At 37.2% G+C, this 22,907-nt stretch overlaps 1 protein-coding gene across 3 annotated transcripts in view; it reads left to right on the forward strand.

Annotated features, from left to right (window-relative positions):
- NALCN (sodium leak channel, non-selective) overlaps positions 1 to 22,907 on the forward strand; it is a 229,402-nt gene that overhangs the window by 48,655 nt on the left and 157,840 nt on the right. For 2 of the 3 annotated variants that reach the window (XM_071430894.1, XM_071430895.1), the window contains exon 7: positions 3,634 to 3,788. In XM_071430894.1, coding sequence (XP_071286995.1) covers positions 3,634 to 3,788 — 155 coding nt within the window. Of the gene's footprint in view, positions 1 to 3,633; positions 3,789 to 22,907 lie in introns of those variants that run through there. The other variant, XM_071430896.1, reaches the window with a different exon arrangement.

The raw sequence follows: 22,907 nt of genomic DNA on the forward strand, positions 1-22,907 counted from the left end.
AATTTGTCTCTTAGAGTGTGAAAACCCCTCTTTGAAGAACTGCTCTAATAAGGAGAAGGTGCTGAAAGAGGGATTGTTCTCACATGAGCGCATGGTGGCTGAAAGACCAGTTTTGTAACAGATGCCATGGAAAACAGGCACTGTACTCCCAAGTGATATCAATTCATGTCCTTCCTGTGGTATACATATGTATGTAATCATAACATTCTTCAGGCACTTAAAAACATGTCAGAGTAACAGTCCTATGTCTTTTGCAACAATCTTGCTATTGAAGGATGCCTATCAAGTGAAGTAGAGTCAATTATCTCCTTCCCCATCCTTGGTGTTCCTGTAGAGAACTAATTTCTCAGCTCGCCTGTTGGGTTGATGCTGCACTCCACAGACTCTGCACAGAAATATTGTGGGACTATTGGGACAAATTATTTCTTGTTCATAAATTTATCTAGGCAATTTATCCTGTTCAGCAAGACATTTAAGCACATTGCCTAACTGGACTTTTGAGATGCTTAAAACTAGGTATGGGCTGAATCAGTATCTCAGTACTTAATTGATAATGAGTATGGTCAATGAGGAATAAAATTTTAATCATCTTATATTGAAAACATCTGGTGATATTCTAGCCACTTCTAGATATCTAATGTTCTCTAGTCCATGTGTACCAGTCTATGCTTATTTGTATCTCGAGGCAGAACACAACTTGCCGAAGGACAGTGATCCAAAAAGTCCTGTATCTGTACAGTTACTATAAGCAGAGAGACTTCATTTTTAGCCTAAATCATACTCAGTGCACAGAGACAGCTTTTTTTTTTCCCTTCAAGAGGAGGTTAAATTTAAAAAATTATCTAAGTTTAAAGGAAGCACTTAAGTGAATGCTTTGCATTGCAGTGATTGAGAGCCAGCAATGCTTTTAATAATATGCCCTCACGCTGCTGCCCTCTTGGGATTTGAGGGATTTTCTAATGCAAGCCATAATGTGTAATTCATTGGCTACCAGTAGCTGGGGATCTGAATCTGCCTGTGCCAATGAATAATTCTAATTTCTAAAAATATATGTAAAATATTGTTTTATGTTAATCCCATATATGATAATGGCTTTTGGATAGCAGTATCATAAATCTAACATAAAGCATGAAACTGGGTATGAATTAACATCTAGTTTAAAGAAATTAGGGTGAACAGATTAATTTTGAAATATTTGAATGACATGTGCTGAGCATGTTTACAAACCTGAAACAAATGCACATATGCTTGTGGATCTGTCTGTCTTTTTATTTATGCACACTGCTACATTTCAGGGTGTTCTTTAAAACCATCTGGAATTGTACATGTCTGTGTGTGCATCCATGCAGATATATATGTCTCTCTGGTATCATGAAGAAATGGCTACAGGATAGATACCACAATTATTATTTATCTGCATTTATAATTGCCTAGGAAAAAATTTTGTAGAATGTTTTGTTTTCACACTGACAGGTTTCAAATAATGTAATGCTATTCCATGCAGTGCATAAAAGCAATAAAAAAAACATAATTAAAGCTTCTGTTCACCCAGTTTAGTTGTCAAAATACTTCTGTGAGTTAGATTAAAGGAAAAGGACTTCCAGAAGAACAAGAATATACTAATTATATTAAAGGGCAGGCTGAAAAGTTTCACCTTTTCTGTGGACAAGCGAGATAATTTGAAATTTTGTATTTTAAGACACTGGTTGATGCCTCTGGATAACAGAGTGAATACAACAGCATTTTTTTCATCACTTTCAGCAATTCATTTTGGGTGTTTTTATATCAAAAGTTTGTGCTGTAACCAGGAAGTCAAAATTAACCTGAATAAGAATGGAAAATGCTATTGCCTTTTTTTTTCCTCAGACCAGAACTCATTGTGATTAGCTTTTTATGTCTGATTTGAAATTGCCCTAGAACTGAACCAAAAATCAGGATTTTTCATTTTCTAGGTGAGAGTGCAAGCGGAGAGAAAAACAGTTGTTGCTTAGCTGTGTGCTCATTCAGCAGAGTTGGAGTCTTATTTGTACCTTTCTTCTCTTGGATTTGCCCAGCAGCCCGATAACACAAGTAACATGAGTCCCCATTTCTGGGCTGTGTTGCTTTGCAGATCCTGGTAGGGACCTGCTCAGGGTCCTGCTCAGGGTGGAGGGGGTGGTTTCCTAAGGTTACCTCTTAACTAAATTCTGGGAAAATGGGGTGATCAGTCTGTGGCAAAGGATTGTGTATTGTGATCATTAACTAGGCACTGTAAGAGATTAGGGGGAATCAACTGCCTAAGCTTCTCCTTCCCAAAGTTTGGGAGTATTTAGATAACCCATATTTATGTGTCCATGCCATAGGCATATATTTAATAGCACAGAGAGCAACAACCTTGTCCTCCTTATCCTTTTAGTTTCTGTGGCCCTTAGTGCTGGGACTACCTAAATTCCTGTTGTGCTTCAGTGTGACAATGCCTCCAGCAGCTCAACCACACCTGCTAGAGAAACTGGGAAAACAAGTAGTGCTCAGCCTCTGACTGTAGGGGGTTAGAATATAAGAAAATAAAGATAGTGTAGAAAGGAATCTTACCCCTAAGGAGTTGCAGCTGGGCCAATTATCAAAGATTAAGAACAGGCCTGACTTTAACAGGACACAGCTGTAACCAATGAGAAGCAGAGTGTTATAAAAGAGTGGGTTGGATGGTTGAGAAGGGAACTGGAGTCAGTTGGCTACTTGGTGAAGAAGAAAGAGTCAGTGCTTGGAGGAGCTGCCCATGAGAAACACCAAGAAGGTATGAAACTTTTATGATAAGGAGACAACAGTATGGAACCTTGCAATAAGATGACAACATCTGACAACAGTAAAAATGGCCAACTCTGTGACATTGTGTTGGGGCACTGGCCCTTGTCTCGTGATCTTTCTATTTTAAAATACGGTTGCTTATATAAATTACCTTGCCCCAATTCAAACCAGTTCAGATTTTTTCGTCTCTTATACCAAATCATTGGACTGACCTAAAAGTAAGTCAGAGATCTGTTTCAGTCACAGCGGTGCCTAGATACTAATTGCACTAGACATGTAGTGGTTTGGCTTCTTTCCTGTGACCCTTCATGTGTGATGGGAACCTGTACTGAGCAAGTTACAAGAGGCTGAATACATACTCTAGTGATCCACAAGTGTATGTGTATGACAAGTCATCCACAAGCACCCTTCTAAGGAGTGTCAAAGCAAGCACAGGTAATGCCATTGTAAGTCAAAGTCATAGTACTGACTCTAGTTCAACACACTCTCAGGATCTGCAAAGGAGCCTGAAATATTGTCTTCAAATTGCATTGAAAAACAGTTGGGGCTGCTGAATGTTAACTCTTCTATTTCTTGGAGAGTCTCCATTTTTTATGGGGTCTCTACACAATAGTATGAAATTTCTGCTGGTAGTATTTGTACTGTCATTATATAAGGATGAAGTTTTAGGAGTGTGTTAGCTTGCCCTTTGCAATAACTGCTTAATTAATGAAAACAGTGTATACCAAAGAACATCAGATAGTAAAAATAACAGCTGATGAACTTTTCCCTTTAGTCCTCTCACTTTCAAATATTTAGTTTTGCTATGAATTGAGTTTATGTAACAACTTAATTTTGTATTTTTCACAGAAACGTAACCTGGAATAATTTAGCTATCCCAGACACCCACTGTTCCAGAGAGCTAGAAGAAGGTTACCAATGCCCACCTGGATTTAAATGCATGGACCTTGAAGATCTGGGACTTAGCAGGCAAGAGCTGGGCTACAGTGGCTTTAATGAGATAGGTCTGTCTTACTGGTAAAATACATTTCAGTATCCATTTAAAACTGTTTTTGAAATGAATGGAACAGATAGTTTGTGTCTGTGATGAAAAGACATCAAGTGCAATCAGTATTCTACTCAGGTAGAGCACATGCCAGAAAGAGAAGTTGTGCTATTTGCTTTGCAGTTATGGTATATTTTTGCATTGCCTGGGATCCCAGGATTTAAATACCTTTAAAACATGTCTTTATAAGGAGTCAACTGTTGATTATCACCAGTATGCAAATGCAATGACTAATTTCTGTTTTTATATTTGATTCATTTTAGAGCATAAAATCTCTTCTGTTTGTCTAATTTTAGTAGTAATTCCTATGGAAAAAAAATCAGAATTACTTTGATAATCATCTTGTTACTAAGGAGAAGATGGGACAAAAAATGATATCCTGTATCTGTGGCAATCTTAATCCGAACTGTGTAAGTTAGAACATCAGCCAGAAAAATGATTGAGAGTCAGGTGGATTTTGCAATACAGGTCCAATTTGTGTTCTGTGCAAAACCCTGCAGTTACCAGGAAAATACATTCTCTGACAGCTGCAATGTGTTGTGCCATCCCCATGAGGAAATGAGTGTAGAACACAAAAGCAGGAAAGGTGGCAAGAGCATGGGCAGCTGTGGTAAGATCCACATCCAAATGGAAAATATGCAGTTACTCTGTCAAAACATTGTGGTTATTTCACATTTATTGAGCAGACAAAGGTCCAACAGAAGCCTGTAGCTGTAAATTTTCATTTCAGGACAGGTAGGAAAGTACCTTCAAATGACAGAGCATACCCACAGGGTGAATTCTTTCTATGCATTGCTTTGACTCTGATAAGGATTTTTTTGTGTGGGTTTTTGGTTTTTTTTTTTCATTTTTCTGGCTTGAGCTCCAGACTGTTATCCTGGCCTCAGCTGAATTGGAAGGTAATGAAAAGGTATAATGACTGAAATCCAAGAAGTTTTTTTGAGTATTGAAAGCCTTTGTAGCTGAAATTGCTTCAGTTGGTTCCTGAATATTCAGGTTTCTGGATATACACAATGAGCCACAGAGTTTCAAGGAAGTCTCAGAGTCCTGCTACAAGTACTCTGGGATACCAAATAATTAATGAACAAAACCTGCCATTTATGTCCTTTCTTTTCACGTGTGAGAAAGGGAGAAAAACCTGATTTCAGCCAAGCTACCTTCTGTTCCCTCTGCAAGTCAGAAGTATACCATTTGTTCCAGTACTGTTAAATAGATAACACCATAGATAGTACCAAATCTTCTATAATTTTTTTTCTTCTGTAGATCTCAAAGGATAATCCTATCTTATCTCTCAGTCAGCCTTCAGATTTACTGTCATGCCTGGATGAACATGGGTTGAGTTCACGCTAGAACCTAAAATCATCCACATTCAAGTTCTGTAATTCCAGGTAGTTTGGAAGAAGAGCATGAGATAGGGATATTGCCAGAATAATTAGGCCTCAGATTGAAATCACTCTTCTTATCTTGTTATGAGAAAATTATTTTTTGGCATTGAAAGGTGTTGTTCCAGCTGCCCACCAGGGAAAACCAGTTGCAGTGTCTTAGAAAAGCTTCAGTGGGTAGAAGAGTTGAATGAGAGTGCTTAATAAAGGACACCAGCTTGTTTTTAATGATGGGGGCAGGTTGGCAAAGACAGGTGAAATAGTTTGTCCATGGATGCCTTCAAAACAATCTAAAAAAACAAGGCTGAAACTCTGGTCTCCTGAGTCACAGTGTTATGCCTTATCAATATTTATTTCTGAGTATTGCATTTTAAAGGTCAGAGATTGCTAATAGACCTAGGAGACTTATAATTGATAAGTTGTTTTTGTCTAGAAATAGGGAACCAGGATATAACACTCCTCAGAATAGTAGCCAGAAGTTAAATTGAATATCAATTGAAGGCTGATAACTAAATTTTAAAATACTGGATAAAACAGAGAAGCTTTCCCAAAAAGTGTTAAATAAGCTTCCTCAAATTAGGATTATTATGAAAAGGATTATAACCTGCAAGTTCATCAATATTTTATAAATATCCATTTTGTGATGCATCTTTTTGTGTGCGGGTAAGTAATTAAATAAATATTTTCTATCTAATTATACTACTTTTTTGGTACATTCATTGGTATTTCATTTGCAGATATTATGATGCAGCCTGTCCTGTTGGATCCTCAAATCTATCATTACAAAAATCACAAGAGTGTAGCAGTTTGGCAGCAACTGTATAATTAGTAACTCTTAATTTGTGGCATATAAGTACAAGCTATTTGAATTTGATAATTTCTGGTTTTTTTCTTCTCTTAAAAGGAAAAAGGACAGATTTTTACCATTTTATTACTGGGTGAAGACCAAACTGTCCTAATCAGATAAAAGTTATCAGAGTTTTTAATATTGTGAATATGCCAATTAGGTAGCTTCATATTTGGAAAATACCTTGATTTTGGCCATGCCTGGGTTCCATTTTTATAAGTGGCTTTGACTTTAAAGGATGAAGGTTGGAAAGATGATAGTGTACGTCTTGGTACTTATTTAAATAAATAAAATATATTTATTTTCCAAGTTTTCTGTTTTTAATTTTGAGGTATTTGAGTTATCTGTTTTATATATGTTTCCATGCAAGTATATATGTATTGTTTAAGGAAGAACATCATTATAGACTACTGATAGATGTGAAGTTATCTTGTCAAAATAATTTAAGCCATCTCCTTCTGATGAGAAGCAGACTTCATAGTCTTTCCAGGCAACTTATTGTGTTGCTTCATTGTATGTCCTCTTAGGAAGATTTTCATAAAGTATAACCTGGATCTTTCTTCTTTATGGAATTTAAGATCATAATTTCTCATCTTATTCACTCCTGGCATGGACAAAACCTTAAAAAAAAAAGCTTGCCTGCATCTTTCATTATACTTTTCATATGGCTGTAAATGTTTCAGTCTTTTGCTAGAAGACGTATATTTTATAGCTTGAATTCTTGAATTCTTACTCTCCTTCTCTAGACCTTCTCTGGCTGATCCACCACCTAGCTGAAATGCAGTACTGTCAGAATACCCCAGCAGAGCCATTATTTTGTGTGGTTTTAAGCTCTGCTACAATTTCTACATATCAGTGAGATGTTTTTCTAATTTATTACAGCCCTTGTGTCCTACTGAAAGACCTGACATCACTGTTTCCCATCCTTTATTTGTCTATTTATATTTTTTTTTCAAATGTATACCCTTGCATTTGTCTCTGTTGAATAGCATACTTACTTTTGTTTTTCCAGACTATTTCTTCAGTTTGCAAGATCTTCAGGAGTTTTAATATTCTCCTCCTAATTACTTCTGCTGCCTTTTAGTTTACTTTTATCTTTAAATTACATGAGTATAATTTATTTTCAAACAATTTGATCAAGAGTGAAAAAACAAATAGAACCAGACCAAGATCAGACTCTGGAACTTTGTTTGACAATCTTCTTTTCTGACAGTGTTTCATGAATAGTTGCTTGTAAGGACACCTAACAAATGGTTTTGCTCCCATCACAGAGTAGTGTCACCTAGCCATATTCCTGTGTGTTGTCAGGATGAGACAACGTTAAAAGCCTTTTAAAATATGTAGTGTTTCCTTTCTGTTTACAAAACTTGCCTCTACATTGGTACAGCAATGATACAGGAAGATTTGTGTCATAGGTCCTCAAGTGCCTGCATCCTTTAATGTACATTAATAACATGAAACTTACACAAGATGCTTGTGAAGATCATTTTTTCAACATGGGCCACATCAGCATATATCTACAGCTAATGCCTCTGTCTTTTAATGTACATATTGCTAGAATGCATGTAGAATTAAATAAACACCAATTAGTATTGCTAGTTTTGCAGTGTAATCTCTAAGACTGAGTTACTAAAATCCAGGGAAGTTCTGTCTGGCAGTACCCCTGGAAAAGTTACAAGCAAAAGTCACAGAGGTCTATCTCATAACTGTTCATGAAACTAAATTAATGAAATATGAACCAATTATCAAAGCTCCCAGTACCTCAAATTCTTTTGTTTGGGAAGTTCTGAAATGGGAGGAGGGAATAGTAAGGAAAGAGTGATACCCCTCTAGGGTGAGCTGACTTCAGTTTCATCAGGTTCCACCTGATGGGAGCCTACAGGAAGTTCCTGATTTCCAATAGTAAATTGCTCATGAACTCACTAGAAATCCAAGTACTATTTCCAACAGTTAGACACAGAACTTGGCTTCTTAAGTAGGTGTTGTTCTTACACAGTGTGAGCCTTAATATAAAATTGAAGTCTTTATTCTTCAGGATGCCTGAAAGATTTTTTGAATGCTACCTGTCAGGCTGAGTGGAAGTAAGAGAAAGGATATGAATGAAAGGCTTGGCTGGCTGTGTGGATGTGGGTAGCAAAATTCCTTGCTATTGTCTCTACCTGTATGGTATTGACACGCTCTTCTCTTTCTCAGACTTCTTAGCTGGTTTTGATTTGGGCTTCTGTAGAAAGGTTGATGTTTTCTTTATCTTAGAACAGCCTTCATCCTTGTCTCCCACTGAGAGCATCAGGTACATTCACAGCTAGCCTTCTAGCTGTTTCTTCTCTCTGATTTTATTCTCTTTGTTTTTTCCCTAGCTATGTTTAATTGCAGAGGGTGTAGCTTGAGAGTGTGACAGTATTATGGACTGTGTAAAAAAGTTAAGCTAAATATTGAGGAAAAATTACTTTTTTTGTGAACAGACACTAATTGTAAAAATTATTAGTCATATGATTGTATTTGTTTAAGTATTTGCATCTGATATACCTAAAAAGCATATATATATTTGTTGGATTAAATGAGAGCATACAAGTCTTGGGAATTGGAGGGCTATGACAAATACTTCTACGTTACATCTCACTGTTTATCTGAGTGTGCATCTACCTTTAGTCAATATTTAGCATGGCAGCAATTGCTATCAGGGCCACACTAAGGATGCTGGCAGAGCTGTCTGTGTGGGTGCTGATGAAAAAGGTGCCTCCTGGAGGCAAATATGCCAGAATCCCTCCTGTGGTTGGATTCTGTACGGATTTCCTCCTTACCTGCACTTTCCATGCAGTATCTTTTGCATTCAGGTTTTTGTTACATCAGCTAGTAATCATTCCACATGCCTCATGGGTGCAATCATCTGCAATCATCTACAGATGTAGACTTGCAGCGCATCAGTGATTTTACTTTTCACATAATTCTGGAGAAGGTTTTTTCATGATTTACAGTGCTACATATTGCTTCAAATTGTCTCAAAAGGAAAAGGAAGTCCTGAATAAAGATACCTAAGGTTTAAAAATATTCTACAAAGTAAGCAAGAGAACTTTTAGGCCATGAAAGATCATTCTGAAAGGAGAAGATCTAATTCTATCCTTATTATCAACCCACCTATCAATTGCTAGGGCCAGTACCCTATTAAATGAGAATAATTACTTCTTGTACCTGCAAAGAGTGTTTGACAAAGACTACCATATTAATGACCACTTTATATATAGGACATAAACACACATATTCCATCACAAAGAAAACAAATTTTGATGGTAAGGAGTGCTTCAAAGCCCATATGTGAAGACTACATCTGTATTAACATTACTTGCCTTACAGCAGAAGTGAATGCCGTTCATTGGCACAGTGAGCCAGCAAAATCATCTGATTTATGGCCTGTAAAACAGCAACAGAGCTTTGGGTCTCAGATATTTCCTGCTTTTATTAAAAGGGCTTCTTCCTTCTAATGTGGGACCCAGAAATTGTATATATAAGGACCTTTTAAAAATTGATAACTATATGATAAAAGTTTATATGTCACTGTGAAAAATGTCTGCCATGGCTAGATTAAAAGTGAACCTAATTGAATGTCTGTGAATTGAAACTTCACAGTGGGGTCAAATTTCCTCAATTTGCTTATAGGTATTGTTTTAATAAAATACTCATGCAATGATCAATAGAACCCCTTCTTTATGAACAAATTAAAATTTTATCTACTGAACATGGCAGTTATTTTGGTTCTCTTACAAGTTCTCATAGGTTGGGGAAAATACTTGTGCATGTGCAACCCTTTGGCATTGCAAAGGCATTGCTCTTAGACCGGAAGATTGGGTGGCATTAGGTCCATTGTTCAGAAGGAAGAAATTAAGTTAGTGTGCTGTGAATCTGGATCTGCAACAATCCGTTAAGTACATTTTCCTGAGAGATTTTAATGCTTCCAAGAGATTGAGAAACATCCTATCTCTTGGATTAGAATTCAGAATGGCTACAGAGTTTGTTCAGTGGTGTGATGTCATAAGTGCTTAACAAAAATCTAGAGAAGGAGGAAGGATGCTCACACCAGTCTAAAATAAAAGCTGAAAAGTGAGTCTAAATCAGATGTCAAATTAGATACTTCTAGAAACTGCAAGCATTCAAAGCTACAAGTCCATTTGTTTATGTGGACATATATATGATTAATTTGATACAAATTCTTAAAGCTAAAGTAGATGTGACCCATGTTTTTCTATAGTAGTGTAGTGGTCAAAGCAAGAGACCTCCATTCTGGAAGGATGCCCTACTAATCTCTATGCACAGGCTGAGCAGAGCATGGTTCCTTCCTTTTTTTCTCTGACTCTGGGGCAGCAGGAATTCCTGCTGCAGGCACCTTAGGAAAGCAAGCAACTGGAGGCTGGTTCTAAAGGGAGTTCTATACAGACTTTCTCTTTGTCATTCTTCTGTGAAATTATTTCAAATTTTTCTCCGTGGACCACCTTGTCCCAAGATGGATAAAGCCACCTTTAACACTTAGGAGGCTGAATGTTAACAAGGCATGCCAAGATGAAAGAGAACACTTGACAATCTGACTTGACATTCCAGCTGCCACTGGATGAGAAAAGTGCCCTTCACTGGTGGCAGAAGCTGACCTTTTAGTTACTCTGTCACTACCCACCCACCTGACCCAGGTGGCTTGGCTCTTGGTGGCAGGATTAGCAGCCACTTGGTCTTTCCAGGTCTCTGGCATAGGCAGGAGGGGCAGGTGGATTATGATTGATTAGTTGTCCTAAGCAACTGACTTCTTTACCAGCTCTGAGGCTTCAACCTCCATGAAAAGCAGTTAATTATGAGTTGATGAGCAGAATAAACTTTACATTAGAAGGTTATTTGCTCAATGTTGGAGATAAAACAGATAGTGAAAAGGATTGCAAGAGTTTTTGTCAGACTCCCAGTATGTGTCCTTTGTTCCTCCACTGCTCTTTCACACAATCATGTCTCCTGAATGAATCTGGTGTCACTTTGCACAGACATAAAGGGCCAGAAATGCAGATCAGCATCACTACTGCAGCCCAGATCCCTGGGATCTGAGTCATTTGGTATGATGATAGAAAGCAGTGAGGGGATGTCATTGTTTAGTCAGAGCCTCTATTTAATTGTACTCATTAAAGACTGAAAGGTTGAGCTCTTACAAAATAAGCATTGGTTCAATAATGATTTCATCAAAACTTTCAGTCAGACTCTTTAAATCTATGGATTATATGTATGCTTGATACATGTATTGAGTCTTCATGCTCTGTTTATTCTAGCAAGTATATCATAGTATTACGTACTTTTATAAACAGGTCTAATTTATTCCACTAATGCAGCTCTTTGATTCAGGTACTTTCATGCACAGTGTCTAGTAAAAAGCTCTCTTCATCCATTACTTCAACCTGTGGAGTTACCATGTGGTAACATGACAAGTGATAGTGATGTTAATGTGTGAAGGTGTCAGAATGTAATTAGGGAAGCCATTCAGATTGTCTAGTAATGAAACACATATTTTCTAAATGTGAGCCAAAATGACTTAAAGCATGCCTCATTAGTCCACTGATTGAGAAACCACTAGAAATCATTATTTCAAAAATGGTGATAGATTTTTTATGTTTTTCCATTGGAATTCCTTCCTAGGCCTTGCAGACAGAGAGCAGTAGAGCCCTGACACCAGCTGAGGCACTGGTCTCCACTCTCTCTCTCCAAATTCACTGTCTCCACTCAGTGAATTTCACTTATTTCTTTTACTGCCAATTAACATACATAATTAACATAATCATTTATTCGGGTACTAAGAACTAAGGAAGGCCAACAGTTAAGAGACTTACTGCTTTTGAGCAGAAACAAAAGTGAAGACTAGGTAAACTTACCTAACCAAAGTGTGCTTACAGGACAGAAATATTCCCAGCCTTGGCAGTGTCCATGGCATGTGCCTATGTTGTATTGCATGGTAAAACAGAGTCTGGTAAACCAACACCTTGTAGACAACAGACAGCAATATTTTTTTCCCTTGGCCTATCCTCACATTCTGCAAATTATGTTTTGATCCTATTTCTGCACCTTTTGGGTGATAAATACTAGCAGGAACTTAAAAATTAGCTGCATAATTTTCCAAGTGGATCATCAGTTCTGCAGTTTCCACAACTGTGCTGTTGTGGGGTGGGATCGTGGTGGTCCACTGCTTCTATGGCAAGGATGTCCCACCTTATGCTTGTCCCTTGACCCCCTTAAATGAATGCTTATGGTTCATTTCTTTATGAACTTCAGCTCAGCTGCAAATAGAGGTGTCTATGTTTTATTCAGATACAGTGCTGTGAGAACATTTGTGCTGCTATATTGGCAGGGCCCAAAGACAATCATAATGAGTTGTTAATTCTGCAAAAGTTTTTCTTTATTTGGTGACAACCCTGTCCTCATTATAATATTCCATTCCCATTTAGATTTCCATTCTCCATTTAGATTTAAGTTTATTTGAGGTTTCATAAACCTTATAATCACACTAACATGTCTTTAGGCATTTCCCAGGACAACTGGCTAGCAGCATTTTAGAAATGCTGATATCCTCAGTATGGAGGTATCTGCTGAGCAGACACTGAGGGATTGGCCCTTATTTACTGACTCCTTTGGTCATAAATATATATATATTGTTTATCTTTTGTAAATCACTTGCTCCTGTAGCCTGGCAGGACAGGGATCACAACCCTCTTTTAACTATATATGTAAGTGATTAACCTTTTAGATACTTTAAAAATGCAGTTTTTCTCACTCAATAGTTATGGAGAAGGTTTATAGAAAGCAGGCCAATGCATGTGATTCACTGTTTCTTCCTGCTAAAGATGAGATATGGTAGTTAACAAACAATGTGGCACTGATAGAAATTTTAAGATGAGTGGCAATTAGCTCTGCTTAGCAAAAATTCTGTGTCACATGGCAAAATTATTATTACTCTATAGGACTGAACAGGCCTTTCAACCCTGAATGTTCAGTGGAAAACCAGTGAGTTTAACAAATTTATATCTCAGCTGGTGAGATTGCATGTCTGAGGTCTTGGTTCTGTATACTGTGTCTGTTGCCACCTACTGTTGTGACCCTGTACCAGTATTCCTGCTTGATTTCTGTGGGAGAGAAAACCATAATATGTGGACAAGAAGGCAGCTGCTGCCCCACTTCCCTGCAGCTGAGGCAGCATTGTCCTGCCAATCTACAGCACACACTGACTGCTTAAACTGCTTGTACTGTGCGGGTCCACAGACATGACTGATATGTAAATATTGGCTGTTACTCATGGTCACAGTGAGCACTTTGTATTTCTGTGTTACGGATACCTCAACCCACAGAGGATACTAAGACAATACTTCTGATTTTGGACAATGGAAGAAGTGGCCTGAATAAAAAAGCAAACAAGCAAACAAACAAAACCAAACAAAAAACCTGAAAAAAGCCAAAACAAACAAAGAAATCAAAACAAACAAAACCTCACACCCAAACAAATAAACAAAAAACCCCAACAAAACAACACTGAAAACCCCCTTCCTTTAGTATTTGATGATCCTGTGGGCTTGAATTTTCTCAGTTAAGCCATTTTAGTTTCCTAGTTAATTAAGACTTTTTAAGCAGTGGATTAGGAAAAAAATGAACAAATAATGTCTGTAGAGTTAGCTCTTACACTAACAATTGGTATGTGGGAAGTTGCAGAGTTTTGGATACTTAAAGGAATTTGAGCAGCCCTCCAGAATTTTTATTTATTGCTGTGTTAATCCCAAAGTAATTGAGTCTTGCATTAAACCAGGCAATCAGGTGAAACTAATGTGACTAGATTAGTATAGTTGTACTGACAGTTGCAGAAAACTTCTGAGTTTCTTTTACTGCTGCTGGGAATCTTCAGTGGAACATTCTTTCCCCTGCCATTTCAGGGCGTTCTGTATTAGTGTTGGTGGCTAAATAGGTGAATCTATAATGGAATAAAACAAATTTCCAGAAAACTTTTCTTTTTCTTTTGTTCTCTATTTTATTTGTAATTGTGGACCTTTCCTGGTGGGCATCTTTTGCTATTTTGATGTATCACCTGTGTTGTTATGGTATGCTGCACAGAATTTAATCACCTGTCCAATGTCTGTGCTGTGCACTTCTTTCTATCACTCTTTCATTCCCATCTTCTCCTGAGAATGCAGAAAGAGTTTTTGCACTCTGAACTATTTTGTTTAGATTTCATTTTCAAAGTATTTATTTTTGAAGTTTCCTTTATAATACACTAGCTAATAAATACTTGTGTTACAGTGATGACAAAGATGACAATGTTAAAAAAATTATAATTCATACTTGCCGATGTTAGGTAAAAGGCCCACAAACTGTTACTGATCATAAGCTGAAAAAAGTGAAAGAGCAAAATGTGGCAGAAAGGCAGACTTATTAGAAGGGTATAAGAAACTGAAAGTTGAGGCAGGTCAAATGCAAGTTTTGCATCTTGTTAGGTTTTTTTTAATTGTAAGCTATATCACCTCAGATGAATTGATGCCTTATTGACATAAAACTTTTGTGTACTGTTTCTTAATTTATCTAAAGTAGCATAGTCTTAAATTCTATAAAAGTATGTTTTCTCCTGAGATTGGTAGAAGATCAAAGTGTAATTAAATAAAACAACAACAATAACAACAACAAAAAACAAAACAAACAAAAAAACACCAAAAAAACCCAAAAAACAAAACAACCTCAATGCAGTAGAGCCTTGGAGAGCTCACTGGCTCCACAGCTGTCGGGTACTTAGTGAACCACTTAAGTATCCCCACCTCTTGCTCCTGCTCCTGTGCTGCATCTCAAGAGGACAGACATATGTGCTGCAGCATAAGGGTTTGAGGAGGCCTGGATAAGAGCTTGCTGGGAAATATGGTGCTGGAGACATTGCAGCTGGCTCTGCAGGATACAAGCTCCCAGAGGGCACCCCTAGCTGGGGACAACCTTTGCACTGCATCCCCTGGAAACCCTTCAGCCTGCCAGTGCCCACTGCTGTGTGTGAGTTACAGGCAGTGTAAATGCTATTTCCACAGCGACTTTCTCATGGTTACTTTCTACTGCGCCTTCTCTAGCACAGCAAGGCCTCCCAGCATGATTTTATGCTACACGTTCTGTGAAGGCAGAGGAGGAAATTTGCTTTGGAACTACTGCTACAGTTTATTTATAATTGCTGTGGAAAGTGTGAGATAAACCACTCCAGTCTATTCTCTTCAGTGACATTTCTTTTTCCCCAGTGCAGAATGCCAACCAAAGGGTCAGATCATTTGAGAGGCTAAGTAAAGCATCCAAGGGACACATGTGTACTAGGAATACCATGGTCAAAGAGAAATAAATGCACACTAAGATAATTTTCTTAATGGGGATTTAGTAAGGAAACAAACAGAAAGAGCTGCTTCAAGCAAAACCAACCTCCCAGCCCACCAGTTTTCACTCTTCATGAGAGTTGAAGAAAGGCTTATGTCAAAGACAATAACTGTTTGTGTGGATATCTACTCCACAACTCACAATCTGACAAGGAATGAAGAACAATGTGAAAAAATAGAAAGAGCAGTTAAACGTGTGACAAGTATGAGAACAGCCTAGAAACACAAGGTGTGACTAATTTCAGCCATGATAAGGAGCAGAAAACTCTTAGCCAACAGACAGAGAATGAAGTCAAGCAATTAGAAACCTGTCATTCCATACCAAGAAAATTAGATCCTATTGGTTTAATTATCAGTCAGTGCCATTAAGACAATGTAGTGCCGCATAATGAAAGCTGCAGTTACTGGGAATAGAGGTAATTGTTTTCACAGTGGAAGATTTTCACTTTCAGACAAGAGTTGCAGGATGTGACCGGTTTACAGGCTTTGACCTTCAGCACTTGTGTAATGCATGGGACACATGGTTTTTTACCTTGTCTCCTGAGATTTCATTATTAGACATCATTTTCATAAAGTTGGTGAAAATGAGCAAAACCACCGACTAAAAATACAAAGTGCAATACTCATGCAACATAACCTCTGTTACTGTAATTAGAGCAGTTTACCAAATAATTTTTGATTTAAGACCTTTGATTTGATAACACAGGGCCAGCTTCCAGCTTGACTTTCCCCTTTCTGCTGGGGAATAAGGGGAAATAATGCTATTCCAGAAAATCAAATTCAGAGATGGCTTCTCTAGTTGGGAGAGCGCACACAGAGCAGCAGCTTAGGTGTGACTCTCCAGCACATCAGCTTGTGTGTGGTAACTGGCTTCATACAAGCTGCTACCCTGTGGCAAATATGTAATGTCATGCTCCTTTTTCATCAAATTGTGCCCAATCTCACTTTATTACTCTGTTACTAAAATATTTAAATACTGAATGTTTGTTTTCCCATGTGTCTTTTCTCTGTTGTTCTTAGAGACTTTCAGTAGCTACTGTATTCTACACCATTGTCAATATCATGACATTGCCCTGTGAAGAAATTCTTACACAATATCTAGTATGCATTGAGTGGTATTGGAAAAGATCTAGGGTACAAGCTAAAAGAATAGTATAATATTTTGGATCTGCTGTGAAATATTGGAATACTTCTTTAAGACTTGCAAGACCATTTACTTACAGTTACTGCCTTTCTCATAGCAACTGGGAAAGAACAGGAATGACTTGAAAGACCAAAATCTTATCTAAGAACATTAAATACCTTGTGTATTCCTTACTCTGATCATAAGTTTTGGTTGTAAACAAACTGAGAGCTAGATCTTGCAGTATCTAGCAAGGTGATCTGACTAAATTTTTAAAATAAATTTTAAACACATCTTACAAATAGTTACCACTTCTCTATTACTCTAGGGCACTGTATTGGGAAATACATCTTGATCTCTTTGCCATAGGGGTATTTTTGTTCCATGAATTGTTTCAATATGCAAATAATTGCTATTTTTCCTAAAATATCTACAGATATTTTCAGTCAACAGACTGCTTAATTGTTCTAGCTGCTTTGGAGGTATTCCTAAATATGGAGCAGATTTTAAGACTTTTTGAAGATAGGCAATTCTGTCTCCAGAAAAGGACTGACTGGCCATCTTGGGAAATGTCAACATACATCTCCCATACTACCATCAGCCTTCTCCACTCTCATCCAAAAAGTCTTTTAGAGGACTTTTTTTCTTTTTCCTCTTTTATCCTCTGCTTTTCCAACAAATCTGTGCTATTGCCACCTTGCTGTGGAGAGTACCATAATGATCATTACTTTGTCTCATTTCATTGCTGTATCAACCCTCAAGTTAAGCATCACAGTTCACATCCAAAAATGAGTTAGCCATACAACAGTATGACCTTTTTCTTTCCAATATGAAGAATATTGCAGTAACTAAGCTCCAAATTTTGGCACTTAATTTACACAGCTACAGTGAACTTGGATGACTTTGAGCTCATTTCCAGCTAAGCTGCACACATTTTAAATTAATGATACTGAAAGAATTTAAATTATTTCTTGCATAAAATCCAAAAAAGTGAAAACAGTTAGAAAATCTACTGTGAAAAGACTTTTGTCAGTCATCATTGAGACAGGGGCATCTAACTGTTAGTGGAGCATAGATGCTCCATGGTAATGTGTACAAGATAAAAACTTCAGAAATCTGTTCTATATCTTGAGGAGCTGACTCTACACATAGCTGATTCATCTTGAAAGAAGTTACCCTGGGGCTGACAAATTCAAATAAGATATATTAGTCACAGCAGGACTTCTGTATGTCTCTTCTGATGAACTGTGGCATTAGTTTCTTCTAATTACCTGCCAGTGGCAGGTTTTGCATGGTTTTTTATACTGGTATGTGTACTACTTACAAATCCTTCTGCATTAGCCATTGCTATATTGTACATGTTAATATTTTTCTTACATTTGTTTTACATCTGATGTTTTAGGCTAATTCTAATTTTAATTAGAATTCTGAGGTTAAGTGACAATTAATTAAATGTCTACCTGCCTCTCTCTTTGAGGCAAAATGCTTTAGTTGAATTACTGTTTAATCTAGAGCAAAGGCCATATGCATTTTCTTTCTCCTATTTTGTTTTTTTGTTCAGGTAGAATCATAATTCTGTCATTACCTGGATCTTTTATTTTTGTCCTTATTAGCAAATACAAAACTATGTAGCAATAATGAGGATTCATGGAAGGGTAGTAGTGATGAATGGAAATTGCATCCTTTGAAAAGCATTTAAAAGTTCAGCACTCTACCATTATTATACCATAGCCATGAATATGTATTTTACTGGCATTCACAAAGCAAGATGGTAAATGCTCTGGAAATAGCTGAGGATATTGACTGCAGTCATTTGAGCATTAAGAGAAATTCTGAAGAGATTTTGGAGTGTCACAAGAGAATATTAGTTTTGAATAGTTGCTCTGGGAAGGTTATAGGATTAATTTAATAGATGTCTATGTGGTTATTTCAAAATCAGATTAGTCTTTGCAGGCTTTTACCTGGTCATTTTATCCACTGAAGAATGCTTCTTCTATTGTGTCCTTATTCAAACTGTAGTTAACCTGTTTTCTACAGCAGTTTCACAGGTGTCTTAAACCTAAGTGAAATAAACTCTTTTAGTTACTTCATACCTGTCTGTTTCTATTCTCTGCTCAAATACTTTACCAAATTGTTCATATATTATGCTTTATGTTATACCAGACAAACAAGTCTCTATTGGGATGTCTAGTTCCAGATGTTTTCTGATTTCATTCATTCCTTAGAAATGCTATGAAATCCATAACACAGATGCTTTCATAGTCCTGTGGACTCTTAAGATCTCCCAGAGCTGTGACCCCTTTTTCTTTTTCTTTTTCTTTTTCTTTTTCTTTTTCTTTTTCTTTTTCTTTTTCTTTTTCTTTTTCTTTTTCTTTTTCTTTTTCTTTTTCTTTTTCTTTTTCTTTTTCTTTTTCTTTTTCTTTCTTTTTCTTTTTCTTTCTTTTTTTTTCTTTTTCTTTTTCTTTTTCTTTTTCTTTTTCTTTTTCTTTTTCTTTTTCTTTTTCTTTTTCTTTTTCTTTTTCTTTTTCTTTTTCTTTTTCTTTCTTCCTTCCTTTCTAAACATGTTTGGTTCCTTCAGTCTTTAAGTAGTCTTTCATTTCAGTTAAATATTAGAATTATAAGTAGATTTGACCTGCTATGCTGACAGCAGCTTTTAGAGTGTTCAAATTGTTAGAGATTCTGCAGTGAACATTTTTGACCAAAGTATAGAGATATTGTTAGTTTTATATGCAATTCATTTTCCACAGACAGATGCACAACTGCACCTGTGTCCACAGTGTCCTCAGGCACAAGGGGGAAGGTGCAACTCAGGAACTCAGTTTTCACTAGAGAATTGCAGTGCAATTCAGAGTGAACACATGCTTTGTAACAAAACCAGGCACTGTACTAAAGAATTACTTTCCCCAGCTGTTGTGCAGTACTTTGTTTAATCAGCCACATTGCTGAGTTCTTCCTGCCCAGACCACAGTGTTAATCTTTCCTGCATAACTTCATTAGAAGAATTCTTAGAAATCTTCTCTGTCAGGAAGCCAATGAAAATGAAAATTTATTTTTGTACTATTTTCTACTTGAGGATTCAGACTGTGTTATTTAAAACAACTGGGCTCTATTGAAATTAGGGTTTGGTTTGGCCTTGTTTTTCATATGGTAAGAACCTTAGTGATGCTTTTGTCTACTCCTTCTTGTGACCATAGGAACTCTGTCACATCTATTCTTCTTGAAACTGTGAAGTCCTGACTTAGAAAAAGAGGCAAAACGAGATTAAAAACTCTTTCAGGACTTAATTTCTCTGATGATTGGAAAATACCTGAATTCAGCCTACCTCAATTTCATGTCTACTTGTTTCAATGCCAGTATTATCCTTTGCCTTTCTTTATGGCCAGAGACAAGTACTGAGTGTTATTTTGCCCTCTGTGTGTTCTATTTCTTGGGAGGCTGAACTTGGGAACTTCATACTGCCCTTGGTTGTATTCACACTTGGATATTTGGCCATGTATCTTTCAGATGCATAGTGCTGCTGAGCCATGTACTGTGGAAACATGAACTGTGGAACTGTTTCAGGGGCAGGATTTCCATTAATAAAATCCTGTACTTGGCATTGGTCTTTGGTCTGCAAACAGTATGATGTGGACTGACAGGTCCACCAGCTCAAGCCTGGTTCATTCTAGAGCTGAATGGTTGATATCCATATGTACAGAAGTTGATTCTGATCTCCACTAACCCCATAAGTCACCCTTGTGACCCTAAAACATAAATCAAAAACATGAGACCTTTCAGTCCAAAATTTCCATGAGCATTGTGTCACATCCCACTGTTGCAGCCTGCCAGGTATAGAAGGAATGTGTGGCAGGTGGGAATGTCAGCCAGTGGAAGATGCTGAGGATGTGAGCCTATTTGGAATAGTGCTGAAGGTGTGTGCTGAGGCTGGAGGGAGCCAGACGTGGTGCAGGCACATCCATCCAAGGATCAGGTCAGGGAGCTGGAGCTACAGTGTTTCACTCCCTGAGTGCCCACAGGAAAGCTACTTTGCAGTAGCCTCAGGCTGTGGTTTGGCATGTGATTGCTTAGGATGAGGCAGGGCACATGAATGTGTTACTGTCAGTGTCACTGAGGGTGGCAGAGAATGCTGAAATTATACCAACTTAATGCCTTTAGGACAGCTTTATGCTGGAAATAGAAGAGCAGACCTGCTCTGGAGGAAGTCGGGGTGCAGACAGACAATGCCAGTTCAACCTTTCATTACAAAATGAAGCCCTCAAAAAAAAAATGGGTGATTTTAAGGGGCAGACTCAGCTTATAGCAAATCAGTACTTCGTGTCATATGGCTGTAGTGCTTTTAGTACAGTAGTCAGAGCCTTACAGAGTAAATTTATCATTAAATCATGTCCTGCATGGCATTTTATTTATTCCCAGTGTTTTTTACATCTCTTACTTTACAGAAGTTAGAACCACAACCTATGACTCATGAATGCTTCCTTTATGGAAGAAAAATAAAAATGTTTTATTTGCTGAAAAATATGATTTAACCATTTCAGAAGCAATGGAACTTCAGTCGGCACCACCACTCCTACAACGCTTTCCAGGCAAAACCCTAATGCAAGGTGATTTTTGAACTTTGATCTTAACTTCTTTGTAGTGTGTATGTGCAGCCTAAATAAATACAGATTATTTTATCCATGGTAATATATTTTTTTGTTTTAATAACTAGTAAAGATAAGATGCTGCACTGGCTTTAGAGAATTCTTTATTGCTTTCTCCAATTCTCTAATTGGAGAAAATTAGTATGAACCTAAAAAAGATATCTATTTGAAGGTCAAGCTCATTGCCAGGCCACTCCGGGACTGAGTCACCTGTTCCTATCTTATTTCTTAGAGATGCTTAGCTGATGTGTTCTTAAAACGCTCCAAGGAGACAAACTCTCAGTTATTCCAGTGCTTTCTATTGCCTGTTAGCAGTTGTTTCTTATCAATTACAGTTATCTCTGATTCGAGCATGTGAATCCTACTAGCAGCATTAAGTTGGTACTTTTACAATCTTCTTAGGAAAGTTAACTAGAAAGGGTTTTAGTGCCAGGGTACCAGAGATCTGCCTGATGGTCAGTTTTGGAAGCAGATATTTCTTTGAGGTTCTCCTGTTGCATTTCTCTTCATTTAGGAAGCCCATTTCTGAGAGATTGTAGAATTAATGGGTCTGGAAACAGTTGTGCTTTTTTCTCATGACTGCGTCTTATAGTATTAATCTCTGGGTTTTTTTAATGTGGCAGGTAATTTAATAAGTGTTTTGTAAACACCATGTTGATAAAATACACCTTTTTCCCAGCACCTTTTATGTTTTGCGGGGACTTAAATGAACTATAAATTTAACTCTGTTTCTACCAAAGGATTGATAGATTCTTCTTTTGCTTCAAGTACTAGCATTTAGACCAGGGTTGAAAAATTTTAATTTGTGACCTTCCATGTCTCAAAGAATCTGACTATATCCAGCTATCTGAACATCAGCTCACATGCCTGACTTTGGGCAGTGTGATTTAAAAGTTGGGAACATAATTTTCTTCTTCAAAATGTTACAGAAATGTACTGGCAGAACTTAACAAACAAGGATAGGGATTTATTTCTTATAAGGAAATATATGGGACCATAATGTAACAACACAAAATTTCTACCCAAGCCAGGGTAGGATTTGCAGACACATTGCTGAGGATAACATGTTTATAACATGCAGCAGTAAATATCTTTATGTGTGCTTTTAGAGGTGCCTTTTACTTCAGTGAAGGGAGTGGATAGACTTCCAAGGTTTTCTTTTTTTAATTGAAGAGTAGACAAAGAGGTAGTCCCTGTGAAGTAAATGGCATGCAAAAAATCAACCTTGAATTTATGCATAGCACTTGTTTGCACCTTCAGATCTAAAAGCTCTGATTTTATTTCACCCACTGAAAATAATTTTCATATGGAAAATGAGATCTCTTTAGCTCATCCTTTGATAAAAGATTGCTTGGAGTAGGTCTGATGTGTATTTCTTGAGAAACTGCTTCAATGAGCAATGCCAAAACTTATTTTTTCATACACAGCCCTTTTTTTCAAACCATGTGTTTTTCATGTGTCTCAGTACAAAATGCCACATTTTCCACTTTAGCAAAAAGCTTTGAAGAAAAAATATGTTAAATATCATTGGTCTGTAGAAAATTAATGCAGCTTTGAGTCAAAGCACAGAGCTGACACACACCTACTCAAAGAATAAACATCTTTGCAGGTAAACTTGATGCTGAGAAAAAAAGAAAAAGGCCTATCTGAGAAAAAAAAAATTCACACTGATTTGACAGTGAGAAATCCCA

The sequence above is a fragment of the Agelaius tricolor genome, unplaced genomic scaffold (assembly GCF_023055355.1).
Source record: "Agelaius tricolor isolate 1412-34295 unplaced genomic scaffold, bAgeTri1.0.p SCAF_7, whole genome shotgun sequence".
Lineage (NCBI taxonomy): Eukaryota > Metazoa > Chordata > Aves > Passeriformes > Icteridae > Agelaius > Agelaius tricolor.